The following is an 18,930-nucleotide window of genomic DNA, read 5'->3' as shown; positions in this document are numbered from 1 at the left end:
GCTCACCTTACTGAACCAGATTTGTTTTTCTTATATGTATCTGTATTGTTTTCTATTATATATTACTGGTCCCTACATATAAATGCAAAATTAAAAGGAAAAAAATTTTTAATTGACCTTTTAGAGAGAGGAAAGGGGAAAAAGAGAAAGAGAAACATCAATATATTGCCTCCTGCACATGCCCCAACTAGCAATCAAACTTGCAACGTGGGTATGTGCCCTGACTGGCAATTGAACCCACCATCTTTGGTGAACAGGATGATATTCAAACCAATCACGCCACACCGGCCAGGGCTAACTACATACACAATTTTTATAATCCAAAAAATTTTTAATGTATAAGCTCATATAATTTTAAGTGTCTCTTTCGTTAAATGTTTTGCAAAATCATCACCATTTATTATTTTGTATCAGCCTAGAAGATTATATATTGGAAACATGGTAAATCTGTAGTTTTGCATATTTTGTTGACCTGGCTTGGGCCTTAAGTATATACCGCAGTCTCAGCAACCTCTTCTGCCAGTTCTTTTTCTTGTGTAGGTGTAATTCATCCCATCTGCCCTTCTGTCTTAGGAAGAAACAGCAACAGTAGCCATTCTTTTTTTATTTTTTATTTTTTTTTAATTGATTTTTCACAGAGAGGAAGGGAGAGGGATAGAGAGCTAGAAACATCGATGAGAGAGAAACATCTACCAGCTGCCTCCTGCACTCCCCCACACCAGGGATGTGCTCGCAACCAATGTACATGCCCTTGACCGGAATCAAACCTGGGACCCCTCAGTCAGCAGACCGATACTCTATCCGCTGAGCCAAACCGATTTCGGCATTGTAGCCATTCTTTTGAGCACTAGTGAGTACTTGGGGTTGAAAGTCCTAAGGCAAGAGTTTTAATTTTCCTTTATAAAGTGTCATTCTGTATATTTAACAAATGTCATGAAGGAAAAGAACTAAATTCAAACTGAGAAAGTGCCAAAGCAACAAAATAATGTGAACAAAAAACACACAAAACATTACTTGGTACAAAAGGAGTTCAGTTTTGTTTTGTTTTTTGTTTGTTTTTATTCTTTCTTACAAGGCCTATTTTCTATATTCTTAATAATTTTAACATTTCTCTACTAGACCAAATTCATGTTATTAACATCAGACATTAATTGTTGGATACTTAATACATATAGAACTCTCGTAAAACTTATCCATAGCTGAATCTAGAAGATCCTTCTACCCTTAGATCCTGTGTTCTGTATGTTATAACTTGGTTCAGTCATCTTTGAGATTTTAAGGATAATGGGTAGGGATAGCACCAATCAATGAAATATTAGGATTATCTAAAAATTCCATTTTTAGCAATTTCAAAAATATATGATTTAAATGTGAGGTTCTTTTCCTTACCTATAAGTTAATGAATGTGTTAGCACTAAAATGGTTATGAAAATCCTGAACGAGAAAAATCTGAATGTATTCATCTGAGCACCTTTTTAAAGATCCTTTTATCACTCAAGCCCAGTAGTTTCTAAGGCAACTAGTCTTCACAGCTGCCTTAAGCTGGAATGACAGAAATAGATTCTTTTCTGTTGATTTCTGGGAATCTGGTTTTGTTTCATTCAGATCAGCTTGAATGGGGATTCATTTGCCTGGTAAGCAGTTTCCCTTCCAGCACGTGTGGTTTTAGAGCTTAGATACAAGAGGGTGGTGGGGGCAATGGTGCTGGAGCTGCCGTTTAAGCTGCGAGTTCAGGGGCGACCACGGTGACACTCCTGTAGTTGGTTAGGTTCTGGAACATGTTGCAGTCCATTTCCACGTTGAGCCGCTGGGGCCCCGCCTTCACCGGTGTGAACCAGAACTGGGTGCACAAGGTGTTTCCTGGTCTCACGGGACCCAATCTGAAATAAAGGAAAAGGCAGGTGCTAGTTCTGTCCCAGGTTGATTGCTTTGCTGGTCCCAGTGACTCTGATCCTTTCCTACCGGAAGAGGTGGATCGTGACCCAAGTACCTAGCTGTTGAAACAGGAGGTTTGAAGGGGGTAGAAGACGGGAGCCTCCTTATGGTGAGCAATTTCATGGTTGAGAAGGGAAATCCTATTCTAAGGGTTTCCAAGCTGCATCTGTTGTTTCTTTTACCACCTGTGACTTCAGTCTGGTCCCAGTCTCAGTCACAGTATTGGAGTATATTTGGAAAAGCTATAGCTTTGGGACCCTCACATTGCTAAATACAGCAGGTATGGCAGGTGTACTGAGATGCCAATATGCCATCAGGTGGTGGTTGGAGCCCTCTCAGTAGCTTCCTGCCTGCCTGTGGACCTTATGGTGACTGAGGGAACAGTACAGATTTTCTTTGAGGAGCTTTGCCCCACAATTGATCTGGAAGACCACAAAAGTCTGGTTAAATGTTGGCAGTCCCTCCTCTGAACTTATTGGCAAGAATGACTCATTGAGTTTCATGAGGCTGAGGCAGTGGCTCAATACTAGACAACCTGTCAGGGACCTCAGGGACGGTACAATGGTCACCGTGAGCTCTGAACTATATACTGTGTTATTCAGCGAAGGATGTAGTGGACATAATGAGAGGAGAGATGATGAAAGAAGATACTTGCAGCGTTTAAAACCAACAAGGGACTACTACCTAGACTATCCAGGCCACTCCTTCAAATCATCGAGGAAAAAAGGTGGGAACACCAAAAGAAAAGTAGTCAAAGACCTTTAGAGAGGAGTAAGTGAAAAGGCTAATAAACACGAAGAATTAAATTAAAACAATAATGAGACATTACCTTATTTCCATTAGACTGAAAAAAAGAGAAGGTTGGGTATTGCCATGAGTGGAGGAATAGTAGGAATATAGAAACTGTCCTGGAGTGCTGGAGGGAGTGAGGCTTCTGCAGCCATTCTGCAAAGAACACTGATAGTACCTGGTCAAACCAGGGCATATCCTATGGCTCAGCAATTCTATTCCTGGGCATATATATCCTATCCTCGCCCACCAAAGTTTCAAACAAGTACATAAGGGGACATGTGGAGTTTTTCATTGCAGCATTATGTGTGGTGTTTGAGAGTTGGAGGTACTATGGGTACCATCACTATGAAGTAGTGGGGTAGGTAGCAGGGGATGTGCAGTATGTATTATGTAGCAGAAACAATGGACTGGATATTTGTGGATGAGTCTTAAAAACGTAGATCTGAGTGAAAAGTTAGAAAAAGAATTAGACATAACATCACTTATACAATTTAAAAATATTAGCTCAGGCCCTGGCCAGTGTGGCTCAATTAGTTGGAGTGCTGCCCTGTGCCACTGAAGGGTCACAAGTTTGATGGGTCACAAGTTAGGGCACATACCCGGCTGTGGGTTCAATCCCTGTTTGGGGAATGTTCAGGAGGCAACTGATCAATGTCTCTCTCACATCAGTGTTTCCCTCTCCTTCTCCCTCTTGCTCTAAAATAAAAATAAAGGCTCATGAAGCAATAGTGCACATTTTACACATACTAACAAAATAATGAGAAGTATGATTGGAATAGGAGTAGGGAATAGGGATAAAAGAGAATATTGAGAAAAAATTCAAAATTGTGGTGGGCTTTAGCAGAATGTAGCTTTTGAGAGGCAGCCTCCCGTGATGTTCTCTAGTACCCAGTCCTCACCCTGTCACCTGCACTCACCAATATTGAGGCTTTCCCTGCATGACAGGGCAGCAACCGGGCTCAGGTGGGTGCCTAAGGAGTGCACAGCCTCCCTCACTGCTGTCCCTGTGGGATGAGATAGGCCCTAATCTCTTAGCTCTACTTCAGGGCATATTTGCTCTGTCTCCATGGACACCAAAAAGACAGTTATTAACCTTGGGTGCAGTGTTTCTCCAGTTGAGATGTGTCGGTGGGTTGAAAAGCTTGTGGTTTCTTACCTGTAGCTCCTCTCTCTGTGAATGAGCCCCCTTCCGAAGACGGAGATCACACAGTCCTTCAGGGGAGCATCCAGGGAGTTATGGATGCTGACTGAGGCCTTAAGAGGCTTATACTGCTCTGCTGCCTCTGGCATCTGTGGTAAGAGACGCAGTTACTCTTTCCCCTCCTGGGCACACTCCCTGTTCCCTCCATTACTCTCCTACCTCTGCCATCCTGACCCAAACACCTCAGCTGACTTCTTCACCCCTCTGCCTGGTCTTCCTGCATTTACCCTCACACCAGATCTCTCACAGACCGTGTCTGATGGTGCCTCTCCTCCACTTAGAGGCTTTGGAGGGTTTCCCATCGTCCCCGGAAGGAAGCTTCAGTTGGCATTCAGAACCCTTTATGGTTTGACCCAAACCCACTTCTCCAACCTTATTTGTTCTTCCCTTGATAAACAACATTCAAGCCACATCAGGTGCTCTCCCATCCCCAGCACACCCCTCAGGCTCCTTCCTCTGGGCCTCTTCTTCTCGCAATGGCCTGCCCCCACCTCTGCACTGGAAGCGTGCCCATTTTCCCCAGTATATATGCCACCTTCTCCACAAAGTCTTCCTCAAACTAATCAGATGGAATTAACCCCCTTTACTTCACTTATCCCATAGTGACCTCGTGGCTCTATTAAAGCATTTACATAGAAGACCAGCACTGTGTCTCTCTTACGCAACTATAACCTCTTTAAGGGCGTGGACCAAATTGCATTAATTTTGGCCAGGGTAGCCGTGGAAAGATGACTAGATCAAGAGCCATCAGTCTCCAAAATGTCCCATTATTATGATCTTGGGCATATTGCTCTGTAGGAGAGTTTCCTCATCTGAATACGTAATGGGAACAGTTCCACCTCACAGGGTTTTTGAATGAAAAGAAATGAGATGAAACTACATTGCCCTATGCATAAAGTGCTAAATAAACACAGGCAATTATTATCCCTATAAGTATGGAGGCAACAACTGGGGAGGACCAACCTTTACTTAACCACTTAAGAAGTTGGAAGATTTAAACCTGAAGAGCACATGTAAGAAACCATCTCTTTCAAGGCAAGGAGCTCTCAACATAGCATTTTCCGGTGGTCCTGCAGCAGCCACCTGCACTGAAGTGGGATGGCCTCTGATTCTTTCTGAAATGGGGACCTGAGTGGTAAGTGCATGAGGGCAATGTGGGGAAAGACTGATGCCTACCTCAATTTCAAGGTGTGGTCTGCAAATGGCGATGTCTTCCTGAGCAAAGCAGCTAAGGCTGGACTCCGAGTGCGTCGCCACAGCGGTAAGTCTGAGGAAGCTGTTCTCAGGTGGGCTTCGCTCAAAATGGGAGAAGGACAGGCTGGTGGTGATTTTCCTGACTGAGATACGTGACAGAGGAGTCAGTGCAAAAAAGCTGAGTGAGCGTGCCCCGGAGACAAGCAATGGCTACACACAGAATGCAGAGGAGTCAGGATCTCGCTGAAGCCAGAAAGGAGCCTCCTCCCTCACAGCAATTTCAAATTGAAACTCATCCAAGAACCCACCCCTCCCCCCCAGCACCACCTTCACTAACACGTTTGGCAGACCACCTCCTTGGGGTTGTGGACACAGTCCCTGTGAGCTAGAACAAGCTAAGCTCTCTTGGCCTCTGTTTCTTTGTCTAGTAATAATACCTACCTGGTGGGATGGCTTGTGTTAAAGGAGACACTGCAAATGAAGTACTTATCTCAGACCCCGCCACACACTGTTACTGAATATATGCTGACGTAGTTCCTTCCCATTCTCTGCTTCTTCTCTTTCCCTTTTGCAGAGAAAATAAAGCCATCCTTCATCCCTGAGGAATCCTTTCAAGCTCCTGTTCCCATCCCCAAACGACAGACATAGACACACACCCTAGCTCTCACTGCTCCCCTTGCGGGGTGATGGGTCCCCACTGCGCAAGTCCAGTCCTCTGTTTTTACAGTCTATGCTCCATCCTGACCCTACCAGTGCCTGCCTGTGCAACTTCGGGTGAATTATTTAACCTCTCTGTTTCTCGGTCTCCTCATATGTAAAGCGGGGATAATAATGGTTCCTGCCTCATTAGGCTGTGAGGATAAATGAGCCAATGCACATATAACACTTAACACACCATGTTTGTCACTAATAAAGGCCCAAAAATGTGAGCTATAATTGTTCTTGTTGTCTCTCATTTCCCCAAGAGTTGCACCATCAATTAAAACCCATCTCTTCCTGGGTGGAGGTGGGCAATGGGCGTGGGGGTGGGAGAAATGGCAGATATCTCCTATAGTGTCAACAATAAAAATAATAATAAAAGCCATGGCCGTTGTGGCTCAGTTGGTTGAGAGTCATCCCATGCACCAAAAGGTTACTGGTTCAATTCCCAGTCAGGGCACATGCCCAGATTGTGAGTTCGGTCTGCATAGGAGAGGCAACCAATCAGTGATTCTTTCTCACATCAATGTGAGATTTATAATTTTTTTTTAAATGTTTGGCTCCAACCATGGAATTTCTGATTTAATTGGTCTGGGGTGCAGGCTGAGCAACAGATTTCCCTAGGTGATTCTGACTGTAGGAACATTTGAGAACAACCACTCTTGTCCAGGAAATTTCAACCCTAGAATAACATGGGGAGTTTTAAAAAAAAAACAAAAAAAAAAAACCAGCAATCAATGCCTGGGCCCCACCCCGGACCAATTAAAGGAAAACCTGTGGGAGGAAGAACCTGCACACATGTCGCTCCTCTGCCGGGAACTCCCGTAACTCACGTTTCTGTCCATCGCTGTCCTGTCACCCTTAGGACCCAGTGCCGCCTGATTTGCTTGGCCGCTGCCTGTGCTCCAGCCTGGGTGCAATGCTCCCCTGCCATTCCATTCTGTTTACCTTGCCAAACACTTCTTACACTGCTGCTATGGCCTGTATACTTATCTTACTGCAATCAGAATTGTGGGATTTTATTTTTTCTGTATGAAGCACAATAACTAGATGGAGAAGTGAGTGAGTGAGAGGGAGAGAGAGAGAGAGAGAAGAGAGAGAGAGAGAGAGAGAGAGAGAGAGAGAGAGAGAGAGAGAGAGAGAGAGAGAGAGAAGAAAAAAACACCAGGAGCTAGAAGCCACCCACTGAGACCTGCAGGGGAGCCTCAGGGCTGCAGTCTGCCCCGGGTGGGAACTGGGTGTCTGGGATCTGGCAGGGCCACAGAGAGTTAGTTACCCAGGTTGGCGCTGAGCGTAAGGAGCAGCTTCTCCCTCCAGAGCTCAGCAGCAAGGACGCCGTTGTAGTACACGGCCTGCACCCCAATGGCCAGCCGCACAGCCTTCTCCTGGTCACCGGGGTTAACCAGGGTCACGGAGAACTGGGCATCCCCTCTCAGGGGTAGGGAGCTGGGTGCGTCCAAGAACAGGTACAGAGGATCAGCGGTCTCGAGACTGGGAGGACGGATGCCGTTGTCTGCCCCATGCTCCAGCTTCTCTTTCTGGACTCTCTCCAGCACCTCTTTTTCTTGAGGAGATCCTGAAGAACAGGAGAAACAAAGCAGGCCTCTTACCCAGCAGGTATAGGCCCTTCTAATAAAAGCCCAGGGCTAAGATTTATTTACACACGGCTGCTCAAATGCCAAAGTCACGAGAACTTTGCAAACCTCTAAGGGCATATTTAACTTTAAAAATAAAATAAAAAAGTCTGTGTTCGGCACAGACACAGCATGTCCCTTCCAAGTCACTCAAGGATTGAGTTCTTTTTCAAGTGCCATGAATCTGCCCCTTTGAACAGTTGGGAGAGCCAGTTTTTGGACAATTCACACTGTCTCTGAGGACAGTTTGGAAGAGACTTGAACCTTTCTAAGTGAAGGAGTTTGAACTTATTCCAAGGGCAATGGGGGCCATGGAATGTTCAGGAGCAGGGGTAGTAAGATAATTATACTTGTGTCTTAGAAAGCTCATTCTGGAAACGGAAAGTTTGGAAATGGAATAATGATGGAGAGACTGCAGGCAGGGGGTAGTTAGGCGATCATTGGAATATTGTGGATAAGAGATGACAAGACCCTGGGTTACCCATAGGCCAGTGGGTGACAAACTCATTAATCAACAGAGCGGCAAACCGCGGCTCGTGAGCTGCATGTGGCTCGAGAGCCGCAGTTTGCCGACTACTGATACAGGCAATGGGGAAGGAGATGAGGAGCCACATGTGAGAGTAATGTGGGGTGGTGAAGGGGAAAAGACGAGAGTGCAGGCCTTACTAATGGAACAAATAGGTAGACAGTAGTGCCATTAACCAATATGGAGGCAGGAACAGGTTAAGAGGGACTGGATAGGCAGGAGAGAGGAAGAACATCTTTTGGTAGCTGGTTTAGCAGTACATGTGTTGTTTTGTAGCAAAACTGGGGGCAATTTTGCCCCTCAGGAGACATCGGGAGTGTCTGGAGACACTTCTGTTTGTCACAGCTGGTGGAGGTGGTGATTGGTGACGGAGGGGTGCTGGCATCTGGTGGAGAGAGGTCAGACATGCTGTACAGGCCATCACAATGGAGAGTCACCTGGCCCAAAATGTCACTGTGGCAAAGGGGGCTGAGAAATATGATGGGGTAAGAACTGCAACTCTCCATGGCCTGCATCCCCCTGTTTTGCTATTTCAGGAGCTGGAAGCCTGGGGCCTCCCCTGGCAGTACCTTCGGGATACTTGTAGTTCTGAGTGATGTCCTCGCAGCGGTCACTGCCCACACCTTTGGTGCTGATGTTGCGGCCCACATACTTGGTGTTGGAGTTGGTCAGCTCCAGGGTCCCATCCTCACAGCACTTCCAGACCACGCAGGAGGCGTTCACCGAGGCAAAGATGTCTGCTACTCCAGGCGTCAGCCCCAGGGTCCCCTCCTTGACCGCTCTGACAGGGACCAGCTCACAGGCCTTCAGGACTAAGGGAGAGAAAGGTCAGTGGGCAAGCAGAGCCACAGCCAGACCTCTGCTTGGGCCGGGGCTCCATAAGCTCAGTTCCCATCCTAGTCCCCATTTTCCCTCCCCGGGGGTTGAGGGCAGAGATGGGCACTGAGCAGGGTTCCTAAGAGGGCATGCAGAGGGGAAACAACGTTTAGTGGCAATAGCGTTGGTAACGGTCTGTGGCAGGAGCCCTCTCAGAAACTGGACAGATAGAACCCCAGGAAGACACAGAACACAAGGGTTCCTAAGCCAGCTTCGCTATGGATGTGATAGGACTGGGTCACTGTTCTCTTGCGGGGGAAGGAAGAACCATCTTTTTATGGATCCTAAAGACCTTTTCTGAGCTTCAATCCAGATTCCTTCTAAGAGCCTGAACCTACTTTGATACCCTCTTCATCCATACCCAGAGTCTCAGAAGCCCCGTGACAAGCCCCTGACCCGGCCCATCTACCAGCTCCCTAAGACCCTCTGCCTGTCACTGAGGCCCGCTCTCCCCCTGTTGCTCTGAGGCGGGGCTCGTCTCCCCACAGCCTTGGGCTGGGATGGCGGACACCTTTGTCCCCTTGAGCCCACTGGCATCAGGTCAGCATTCTGCCAGTCACCATCATTCTCTCCACTTTTCTTGCTTTAGGGAATGCAAACCCCGTTTGGACCATCTGTTGTTCCTGTTTCCTCTCCGAGGGACTCCTTCAGTCCAGGCACCCTGTGACCCTGAGGCCTCCCGCTGCTCCTCCAGGTGTGTTTTGTTTTGTTTTGTTTTGTTTTGTTTTTTTACCTGCACCTCCCTTACGAGCACTTGGGTACAGAATCTGCCATCCACCGTAACCCTGGGGCAAATCAGGCCGGGCCATCCAGCACTCTGTGGAAGTCTGGAAGATCCTGAAGGTAGCAAAAGAGCCATTTGAGTGTAAAAAAAAAGGTTCCCAAAGAGGTCCTAGAAATAGCGGTTGCTGTTGCCATGGGGATGGGCGTTGGTGTGTACCATACAAGTGGCTGTAACACCAGGAAGGAGCGTGCCTGCCACGACTGACCCTCCGCGCCCTGCCTCCTCTGTGCCTGGGCCCCTGGGGCGGTGGGTTCCCAAGGGTCAGGCCCCAGGGGTGGAGCCCTCCAGCCTGAGACTCCCTCCCCCTGCCGGGCCGCTCACCAGATCCTGCCTCGCTGGCCCTCTCCGTTCAGGAGGCCCTCCTCGCTGTAGTACTCGTCCACCAGCAGCCCCCCGCCCGTGCCCTGGGCGGAGGAGAAGGCGGTCACGGCGCGCGCAGGGATGCCCAGGGCCCGCAGCGCTGCGGGGGAGGGGCGCGGTCAGCGGGGCCGCAGGGCCTGGGGGTGGGGGTCGGGTGGGGGTGTGTGTAGGGCAGGGAAGGGGTACGGCTAGTGTTTCCGGGGTCTCTTTTGGGCAGGCGCTGTCCGAAGTGCCCGGGGACAGCGTGGAAAGAGGAAGGGCACATGCACCGGGAAGTTAGAACTGGCACCAGGCACAGGACCTGGAGATGCGGTGCAGCAGGGCACGGGCAGATGGAACACGCTGCGGGGAGCGGCAGGGGGAGTTTCGGGGTGAAAGTGAGTTTGGGAGCAGCGTTCCCCAGATGGGCCCCACTTTGCTGAGCAGGAAAAGGAGCGGCAGCCTGTCCGGAGGAGCTGCCCTGAACAAATACCGGCTTCTTGGCCGGATGGAGTTATGGGTGGGAAGGAGGCGAGGCAATGGGGCGGGGTGGGGGCAGCACCCGCTTTTGGAGATGCCTCTCCCACAGGGGGCCGCAGGGCAACCCCACGGGAGGACACTCTGTCTGGGGATCCCGGTGAGCCGGATCCGTACCTGTGCAGGCAACAGCGGCCAGCACCCAGGCCTGGCCGGCACCCACCGGCCGCCCGTGGCCGGTGCACCACCGCCGCAGGATGGGCGCGCTGCCCCGGCGCTTGCTCAGCCAGGCCCCCTCCGGGGCGTCCTGGGACTGCGGGGCGGGCAGGACGCTCTTCTCCTGGAGGGCACGCAGCTGTTTGGGAAACACGTGGCTGTTGTGTGGGTACCGGGATGGTCAGCTTCGGGGGGGGGGGCGGGGGGGGGGTGGCGGTGAGGGGGTGAGGTGAGGGTGAGAGGGTAAAGTGGGGTGGGAAGTGAGGAAGTCTCATCGCCCGTTTTCCAAGGGTGGTGAACAGGCATCTGCGTCAGAATGACCTGGACCACGTTAAACCGCCTGTTCCACACTAGCTCACTAGGTTACCATCTTTTTTTTTTTTTGGGGGGGGGGGGGGGGCTGGGGTGAGGGAGGCGCTGGGAGGAGTCCAGGAACTGACTTTAATATATATATATATATATATATATATATATATATATATATATATATATATATATATATATATATAAACCGGTTTGGCTCAGTGGATGGAGCGTCGGCCTGTGGACTGAAAGGTCCCAGGTTCGATTCTGGTCAAGGGCATATACCTTGGTTGCAGGCACATCCCCAGTGGGGGGCGTGCAAGAGGTAGCTGAGCGATGATGTTTCTCTCACACATCGATGTTTCTAACTATCTCTCTCCCTTCCTCTCTATAAGAAATCAATTAAAAAAAAAAAAAAAAGATGGACCCCACTCCCTCCCTTCCAGAGACCCAGGCCTCCAGTGTGGGCTCTGAGGACATCCAGGCCAGGTTTAGTCCTTGCAGACTTGTGTCCTGGAGGATGATGCCTCCCCCCCTTCCCCCCTCGACCCCCACCTATGGCTGCTACTGTCCTCCCCTCCATACTCACAACCTTCTCCAGGAACTACCCCACACTCTGGGAAGAGGGCACTATTGGTGTTTTGCAGGTACTCAGGGCCACAGGGGCGGGGGACAGCCCTGTCAGAGGGCTCCCGCTTCCCTCTCACTCACCACCGCGCCCAAAACGAGGGCCACATGCACAGGGCTGCCCCACTCCTCCACTTGCTCGTCCGTGCTCAGCAAGTCCAGGCTGAGGTCCAAGACATCCCCCTCAAACTGGAAGGACCACACAGGGCAGTGAGGAAGGGTCCCCATCCCACAATTCAGCCCTGGCACCTCGTCCTCCTCTTAGACTCAGCTGCCCTCCTTCCTCCCTTGCCTTGTCCCCCTGTGCCCCTTGGCCCCTGCGCCTGGTGGTCCAATCCTTTGCCTGTTCTGTTATTCCACTCTCCCGATACGGTGTGAACGCTTGAAGACTGGGCCTGTGCTGTTCCCTGTCATTTCTACCTTTATCCCTTTAGTGCACTCCTGCCGCTCCTGCTGGCACTGGCCCGCGTGCGGAGGGCGCCAAGGCAGCCCCTGCTCTTGAAAAGCCCACGGGGAGCGGGGGAGGGGGCCGCGAAGCCACTTAGCCAGGGCGCTGGGAGAGATGCCAGCGCAGAGCAGAGAGCTCAGCAGAGAGGTTCTCTCTGCCTTTGGGGCGGAGGAAGGCTTTCGGAGGGTCTTAAAAGATGGGCAGGAGCTTCCCAGGAGATATCGAAGGGAAGCTATTCCAGGTGAGGGGAACACTCAGCCCGCGTGCCCAGGGGCTGGCTGGTCAGGGAGCTGGCGCATGGGTGGCTCTGGGGGAAAGGAAAGCAGTGGCCTGGCTGTGAAGGTTTATATCCTGTGGACAGTGTGTGTGTGTGTGGGGGGGGGTTAATAGAGGGCTTTGATTGGTGTGATCTTTAAGAAGATAAATCTAGGAGCTGTGGAGGATGGTCTGTTATGGCCCCGAGGAAAGAGCGGTCGGTCCCACATGGCTGAAATTTCCTACACATGTTGCCTCATGACCAGGGGCTTCTGGACCTGCCATTTCTGTCTGGCCTGAACACCAAAGGCTATGGGACAAGCACTGGTGTTCAGGCCAGACACCAGTGCTTGTCCCATAGCCTTTGGTTCCCCTTCCCCTTCCCCAGAGGCCCCCGTACCTGGCCGAAGTCCCAGGGCTCTTCCTGGATGCAGTCCGCCGTGCCCAGGAAGATGAGGCCGTTCTGGTTCAGCACGTACTCCCAGCGCTGAGCCTCATTCTCCAGGAACACAGCATCCTCTGGGGAGAGGCGGGCAGGAACGAGGGCCTGTGAGGGGCGGGGTCTGCTCTCCACATCCTGGCCTCTGCCCCCCCTGCCAGGTCACTTTGGGCTGCACATCTCCCCTTCTCTCTGGGCTTAACGAGGACTGAGGGAGGACTTCTGTTCACTGGCCCCTCTGGGACCTGGCCTCCCTGGTGGAGAGAGGGGGCAGCGGACAGACTTTCTGTGTCAGCCAAGGTGGCCTCATGGTCAGCCAGGAGCAAGCCAACCTTAAAAATCCTACTAGCTCCCAGAAGACATCTGTAGCCAGAATGCGACCATCCCAAGAGAATTTGCCAACAATCCAGGGATCTTCCCCATGGGCCTATTATGTCTCTCTCCCAAGTTTAATTTAAACAAAATAGTGTTTAGAAAAAAACAATACAACATAGGTTGACAGAGGGGAGCCGAAGGGAAGAGAAGCATTTGGCAAGACAGGGTGAGAGGGAGCAGTGGGGCTGGCAAAGTGAAAGCCAGAGCATTGGCTTTCCGCTCTGCGGGTGTGCACCTGGGCCTGGGGCTCCCACTGCCTCTTGTGGGTGCCTCTCCCGCTGTCCCATCCAGGGGGTGGGCTGGGGAGGAGGACGGGGGCTTTGAGGAGTCCACTGCCCACCCTAGGAAGCTGGACACCGCTTCTTTGGCAGTCACTGCAGACGAAAGTGTGTGGCCCAGGTTACAGGGCTCTGGGACATAGGTGACCAGATAGCACTATCCTCCTGTCCTCTGCTTGGGTGCAGCCCCCCTTTGATAAAGTTCCCTGCTTGTGAATAGGGCTCTGACTTTCATTATAGGATGTAAAATTTCCTTTAGAATTCAGGAAAGCCCCAACCCCAGGTATCCAAGATGAGACTGAGTCTCGGTTAATCTCCAAAAATCTCTTTATCACCTCCCAGTGAGCAGAGCAAACAACGCACTCCTGCTCAGATAGACACGCACACCTACACACGTCTACACACACACCTACACATGCCTACACACACACCTACACACGCCTACACACACACACACACATACACACACACACACACAGGCTGTCCCTACAAGCCAACCATGACTGGATATAAGTTCCTATCTATTATTCCACCTCTCCACCCTGCTTAGCACAAAGAGAGCCTCGAATTGAGGAAGGAGGGGGATTGGAAACCAGAGAAGTAGAGACAGGGAGCCAATGGGGATTCAGGTACCACATGAGAAGGGAGTCAGGAACTGGAGATGGAGCTGTAGGCACCTGGGAAGATTTCTTCCAATTTCCTCCCATTTCCCAGCTCTGCCTTGTAAGGAGGCCCCTTCAGGGAGACCAAGCATTAAGGTGGGTGGTAGCAGATTTAAAACGGAAAGACAGCAAACGCACTCTCAAACTGGCCCACGTCCACTGGGACACATACTTTTCATTCTTCCACAGCTTTGCCCTGGCCCTGGCAGCCTTCTTTATCTCTACCTAAATAAAACTTGCTTTATCCCAAAGGGGCGGGGGAAGGAAAGACAGACTCAATCATCAGAAGAATAGATGCCCTTGTTGGCGCCTGTTGGGGCCAAATACCGATGATCTTTTCTAGATGAAATAGCTCCCACAGCCCGGGCTGATGTCTGCCGGAGGAAAGCCCACCCATTGGGTGCTGAGCTCCGGGAGGCCAGCCCTGTAAGCTGAGGCTCACGCGGGACATTCCCAAGCCTTCCTTTGGAGAGAACCCAGCAGTCTTCAGCAGTGAGAACAGAAGAAACAAGTGGAGAGAAGCAGGACAGATTTAGTGCGAAGCTGATGGAACTGAAGCTTTGGGCCCCTCACTAGCACAGACCCCCTTCAGGCCCTGGGAGGGACCTTAGCAATTCAAAATTTTGCGTTCTTTTTCTTTAAGAGGCTTTCCCCAAATTATACAAACCTCAGTTTTCACAAAACCTGGGTTCACCTGCTTCCAGTGGGGAGCCCCAGGCTGCTTCCGCCAGGGGTGACACCGAAACAGGACTCTGGACCTGAGAGGCCATTCATCCAGGAAGCAGACTCCCCAAGAATGAGCTGCCCAGAAGTTATCCACTGGGGCCCCGGGCAGGTGCTCCCTGCCAGAGCTGCACCCACATCCTCTACCTTGAGTACCCTGTGCAGCCCAGCCTGACCCAAGCCCAAACTTACCTCGAACCCAGGGGTTAAAGAGCAAGGTGAACTGGCCTAGGAGGCGTGGCTGCCTGCGTGAGACCTGCAGCAGGAGTGAGTAGTGCCCAATGACAGCATCGGAGGGCGTGGTCACAGAGATGGTCCAGGCCTGGGCATCTCTCTCCTCCACCTGCGCACTCCAGCTCTTCCGGTTCCCCAGACTGGAAATTGGGAAGGTGGCTTGGGTCCTGTTGGCCTTGGAAGGCTGCTCTCCTGCAGTCACAAATGGCCAGACGAATTGGTCATTCGGACGGCTTGGTCACAACTGAGTAATGGAGTCATGTATAATAAAGCTGGAGCCGTTAAGAAATGAGTTTGGGAGGAGAATAAGAGGCCCTTCCATTAATGGGAGGCAATAGAAGGTGGTGGGAGCACACAAGTTCTCATGTGCCCATGGATCTACATTTAGACATTTCATAGTCTATAACCAGGGCGTGGTAATAATACCTGTTTCAGAGTGTCAATGTGATGAGATGCTGCATGTTAATCCCTTGTCCTAATATCGGACATGTATACAGATCCAATAAATAGTAACAATTAAATGTGACATTGAGCCTGGATTAGATCCCATCCGGCTTTTCTACAGAACTGATATTATATTTGCAACCAAAAGGAAGCCCCGTGTGATAATGCTGCGAAGCAACTTCTGAACCCTCCTAAACAAGACTTACTCTGCACATTCTCTTCCTTCACAACAGCCCTGCTGGGTGGGCAGAACGTCTTGAGGTCCAAGTACCATGTAGGCCATTTGTCCCTTAGTTCCCCGAGAGGGTGGTGAAGAAGAACCCTCCAATCCTGCCGCCAACGGGGTCCAGGCCTGCTCCACTTACCGGTTTGTGCAATGAGGGCCACCTTCTTTAGGGCAGGCAGATATGCGGGGACCGGATCCCGGAAGTGCAGCCTGATGGCGAAGGGCTGTCCCCTCCTCACAATGAGGCGCCTGGAGCTGATGTCCTTGGTGTGGTGCTCCTCATTGTTTCTTGCTGCCTGGAAGTCGCAGCTCTTGATCCCCAGGGCTATGTGGAAAAGAGAAAACATGGAGACTAGGTAATTATGACAAGTAAGGAAAAACAGAGACTCTAGAGTCAGCAAGACCAGGGTTCAAAAATCCTTGGCTCAACTTACTAGCTTGCTAAGGCAAGTAACTACTACGACCCTCTATTTTCTCTCCCCTAGAATGATCACTCCTCCTTGTAAGGTTGTGGAGATTAAATAAAGTAATATATACAATAGCGGTCCCCCGACCCTCCCTTATCCCTAGGGGATACATATCAAGACTTCAGTGGATGCCTGAAACTGAAAATAGTACCAAACCCTATAGTATACCAGAGATTTTCAACCGGTGTGCAATAAGAATTTTTTTAAATGTGCAAAACCTGACTATTTAGTCAGGGGCACTGACCTCTTTTCCCTTAGATTGTCAAAGAAAAAAGTGAACACAGCCAGCACAACAATAGCCATCCAGTGTGAATAAACAAAAATTATACCCAATTTTTGTCAGATTGACAAAAAAAATATATTTTTGGTGTGCCAGAGACTTCTATAATTAGTTTATTTGTGCTATGTGATGAAAAGGTTGAAAATTGCTGCTATATACTATATTTTTCCTAAACATACATACTTATGATAAAGTTTAATTTCTAAATGTGTCACAATTAGAAACGAACAGTAACAATTAATAATAAAATAGAACAATTATAACAACACACTGTAATAAAAGTTATGTGAATGGTTTAAGGCCATTATTAAGTAAAATAAAGGCTAGTTGAATACAAGCACTGTGATACCACAATAGTCTACCTGATAACCGAGATGGCTACTAAGTGACTAAGGGGTGGATAGCATATGCCATGAGTAAACTGGACAAGGGGATGATTCACATCCCAGGAAGCACATTGTGTGAGATTTCATCCTGCTACTCAGAAAGGCCCACCACCTAAAACTTAAGAATTGTTTACTGCTGGAATTTTACACTTAATATTTCCAGATCACAGTTCACCATGGTAACTGAAACCACAAAAGTGAAAACATTGATGGGGGACTACTGTAATACACTTAGCTTAGAGTCAGACACATAAGTCCCATTAAATGAAACAGTAATTATTATTATTATTATTATTATTATTATTATTAATAAGAGCAGTGCTTTTTCTCATTGTTGACCTCCTTTTCTTTCCCAATCCTAAAGCAATGAATAAAATCCAGACTCTTGCTCACCTCTACCCATATGATCCTGGGACAAGAATATAAATCCATATTAACCATTATAACCACCTTCAATACAATTATGATCACAAACTTACTGCCACAACCTACTCTGTTGCTACTGAATAGCCCCACCACCATCACCACCTCCACTACCAGCACTTGCCACCACTCCTCAGCAAAGTCACACCACCCATCACCTCCACCACCACCTACTTCCTTTAATGAAAACACGTAATGATGGAGGGGCTGCTGACAGTCCAGCAAGCCCCATGGAGAGTTGGCGTGACTCACCCTGTCCCATGGTTGCAGGCTGCCCTTATCCACGTGGCCACAGGAAGTGTCTGTCTTGAACTGTTGCTTGGGGCTTCCTCTCTGAATCTGTCTTCCAGACAAAAAAAATAATGGAGGTACTTTTGTTGGCTTAAGAATCTACAAATAGTGGCGTTTCCTTCTGCTTCTCTTGTGAGCTCCCTGACAAGTTTCTTCTCTCCTGTTCCCTCCCCACTGCTATCTCTTGAACCAGCTGTTGGGAGTTACCATTTTTTCATTGTATCTCTTGAGCCAGGAGGCCAAGCAGGTTGGAGTGGGAAAGATCTGCCATCTGGAGAATCCTGGAAGAAACCTCTAAGTCTGGTGCTTCAGTGGCCTCGGGCGACCCTCTGAGACGTTTCCTGGATGACACTGAACGGCTCTGGAAGAGATGACTCCACAAATAGGAAGCCCACATCCAACCCCAAATCTCAGGCCCTGAACATATCCTGGGCTGCAAGTTGCTAGATGTTTGTGGTCTGTTTTGATAATACAAAGAGAGAACATGTATGCTTGGGACTCATCTGTGTGAAAGAGATAAGGAGGTAGAATTCATTGGTGAAAAATAAATGTTCTGAAAGCAGAAGACAGAGCCCAAACGCTTCCAAACCTGTCGGGTCTGGGACTCTCTATCAGAGAGGGTGTGGGATTATCTTGGGATGCAGAGTCATGTTTTTTTCTTCTTCTACTTGTCTAGTCACAGAGGAGACAAGACACAGGAGATGATTTCCTATCTGGCTGTCTTTGACCTTCTACAGCCCAGCTATTTATTTGGCTTCTGAAACTGTCACCAGAAGCATTCTCAGGACAACTGTACAGGCCTGCCTGCATGTGGGATATCTATAGGAGGATATAAAAGAAACAGCAAAGAACAATGGTTGCCTGTGGGGAGGAGAGCCGGGGGGTGAGCTCATAAGGTGATTTTTCTGCTATTGGCTCTTTTATACTTTTAAAACTTTAAACCATTGTCCATTTGAAAATTCTTATTAAAAAATGAAGCTGCTGCTTTCTCAATCCTCACCCCCCAAAAGATTCTTCATGAGAAACAAAGAGGTAAATTTTTCATTATTTGATGACGATATGTTTTTTACCAGGAAAACATGAATCTATTAAAAATGATTATAAAGGATAAGATAATATAGAAAGCTGATCTTAAGTTTAATGCATTCTCCATAAAAATGCCACCCAGCCAGTGTTGCTCAGTTGTTGAGCATTGACCTGTGAACCAGGAGGTCATGATTCCACTCCCTGTTGGGGTATACACCCAGGTTGCAGGCTCAGTCCCCAGTCAGGTGGGAGGGGGGAGGGAGAGGGTGGTATGCAGGTGACAGTTGATTAATGACTCTCTCTCATCATTGATGTTTCTCTCTCTCCCTTTCCCTTCCTCTCTGAAATCAATTAAAAAATATTTTAAATG

General features: G+C 49.2%; 1 protein-coding gene across 1 annotated transcript; it reads right to left on the bottom strand.

Moving 5' to 3' along the window:
- Positions 1 to 495: 495 nt before the first annotated feature.
- On the bottom strand, positions 496 to 17,702 carry EPB42 (erythrocyte membrane protein band 4.2). The gene is made up of 13 exons (XM_084903177.1): positions 17,496 to 17,702; positions 15,827 to 16,012; positions 14,976 to 15,209; positions 12,707 to 12,825; positions 11,688 to 11,792; positions 10,635 to 10,812; positions 9,963 to 10,101; positions 9,591 to 9,694; positions 8,551 to 8,793; positions 7,098 to 7,397; positions 5,105 to 5,265; positions 3,884 to 4,017; positions 496 to 1,880 (listed from the first exon to the last, which is right to left on the bottom strand). Exons 1-13 carry the CDS (start codon positions 17,503 to 17,505, stop codon positions 1,718 to 1,720), a joined length of 2,076 nt encoding a protein of 691 aa, XP_084759303.1. The 5' UTR covers positions 17,506 to 17,702; the 3' UTR covers positions 496 to 1,717.
- Positions 17,703 to 18,930: the final 1,228 nt, after the last annotated feature.

The sequence above is a fragment of the Pipistrellus hanaki genome, assembly GCF_964339955.1.
Source record: "Pipistrellus hanaki genome assembly, chromosome: 1".
Taxonomy (NCBI): domain Eukaryota; kingdom Metazoa; phylum Chordata; class Mammalia; order Chiroptera; family Vespertilionidae; genus Pipistrellus; species Pipistrellus hanaki.
This window is presented reverse-complemented; position numbering and strand designations above follow the sequence as displayed.

Excerpts from the sequence above, each read along its gene's own strand:
- EPB42 (XM_084903177.1), bottom strand. Across the intron at positions 10,813-11,687 it reads CCCTCGTTTTGGGCGCGGTG|CTGCGTGCCCTCCAGGAGAA; the intron begins GTGAGTGAGAGG and ends TTTCCCAAACAG. Across the intron at positions 7,398-8,550 it reads GAACTACAAGTATCCCGAAG|GATCTCCTCAAGAAAAAGAG; the intron begins GTACTGCCAGGG and ends CCTGTTCTTCAG.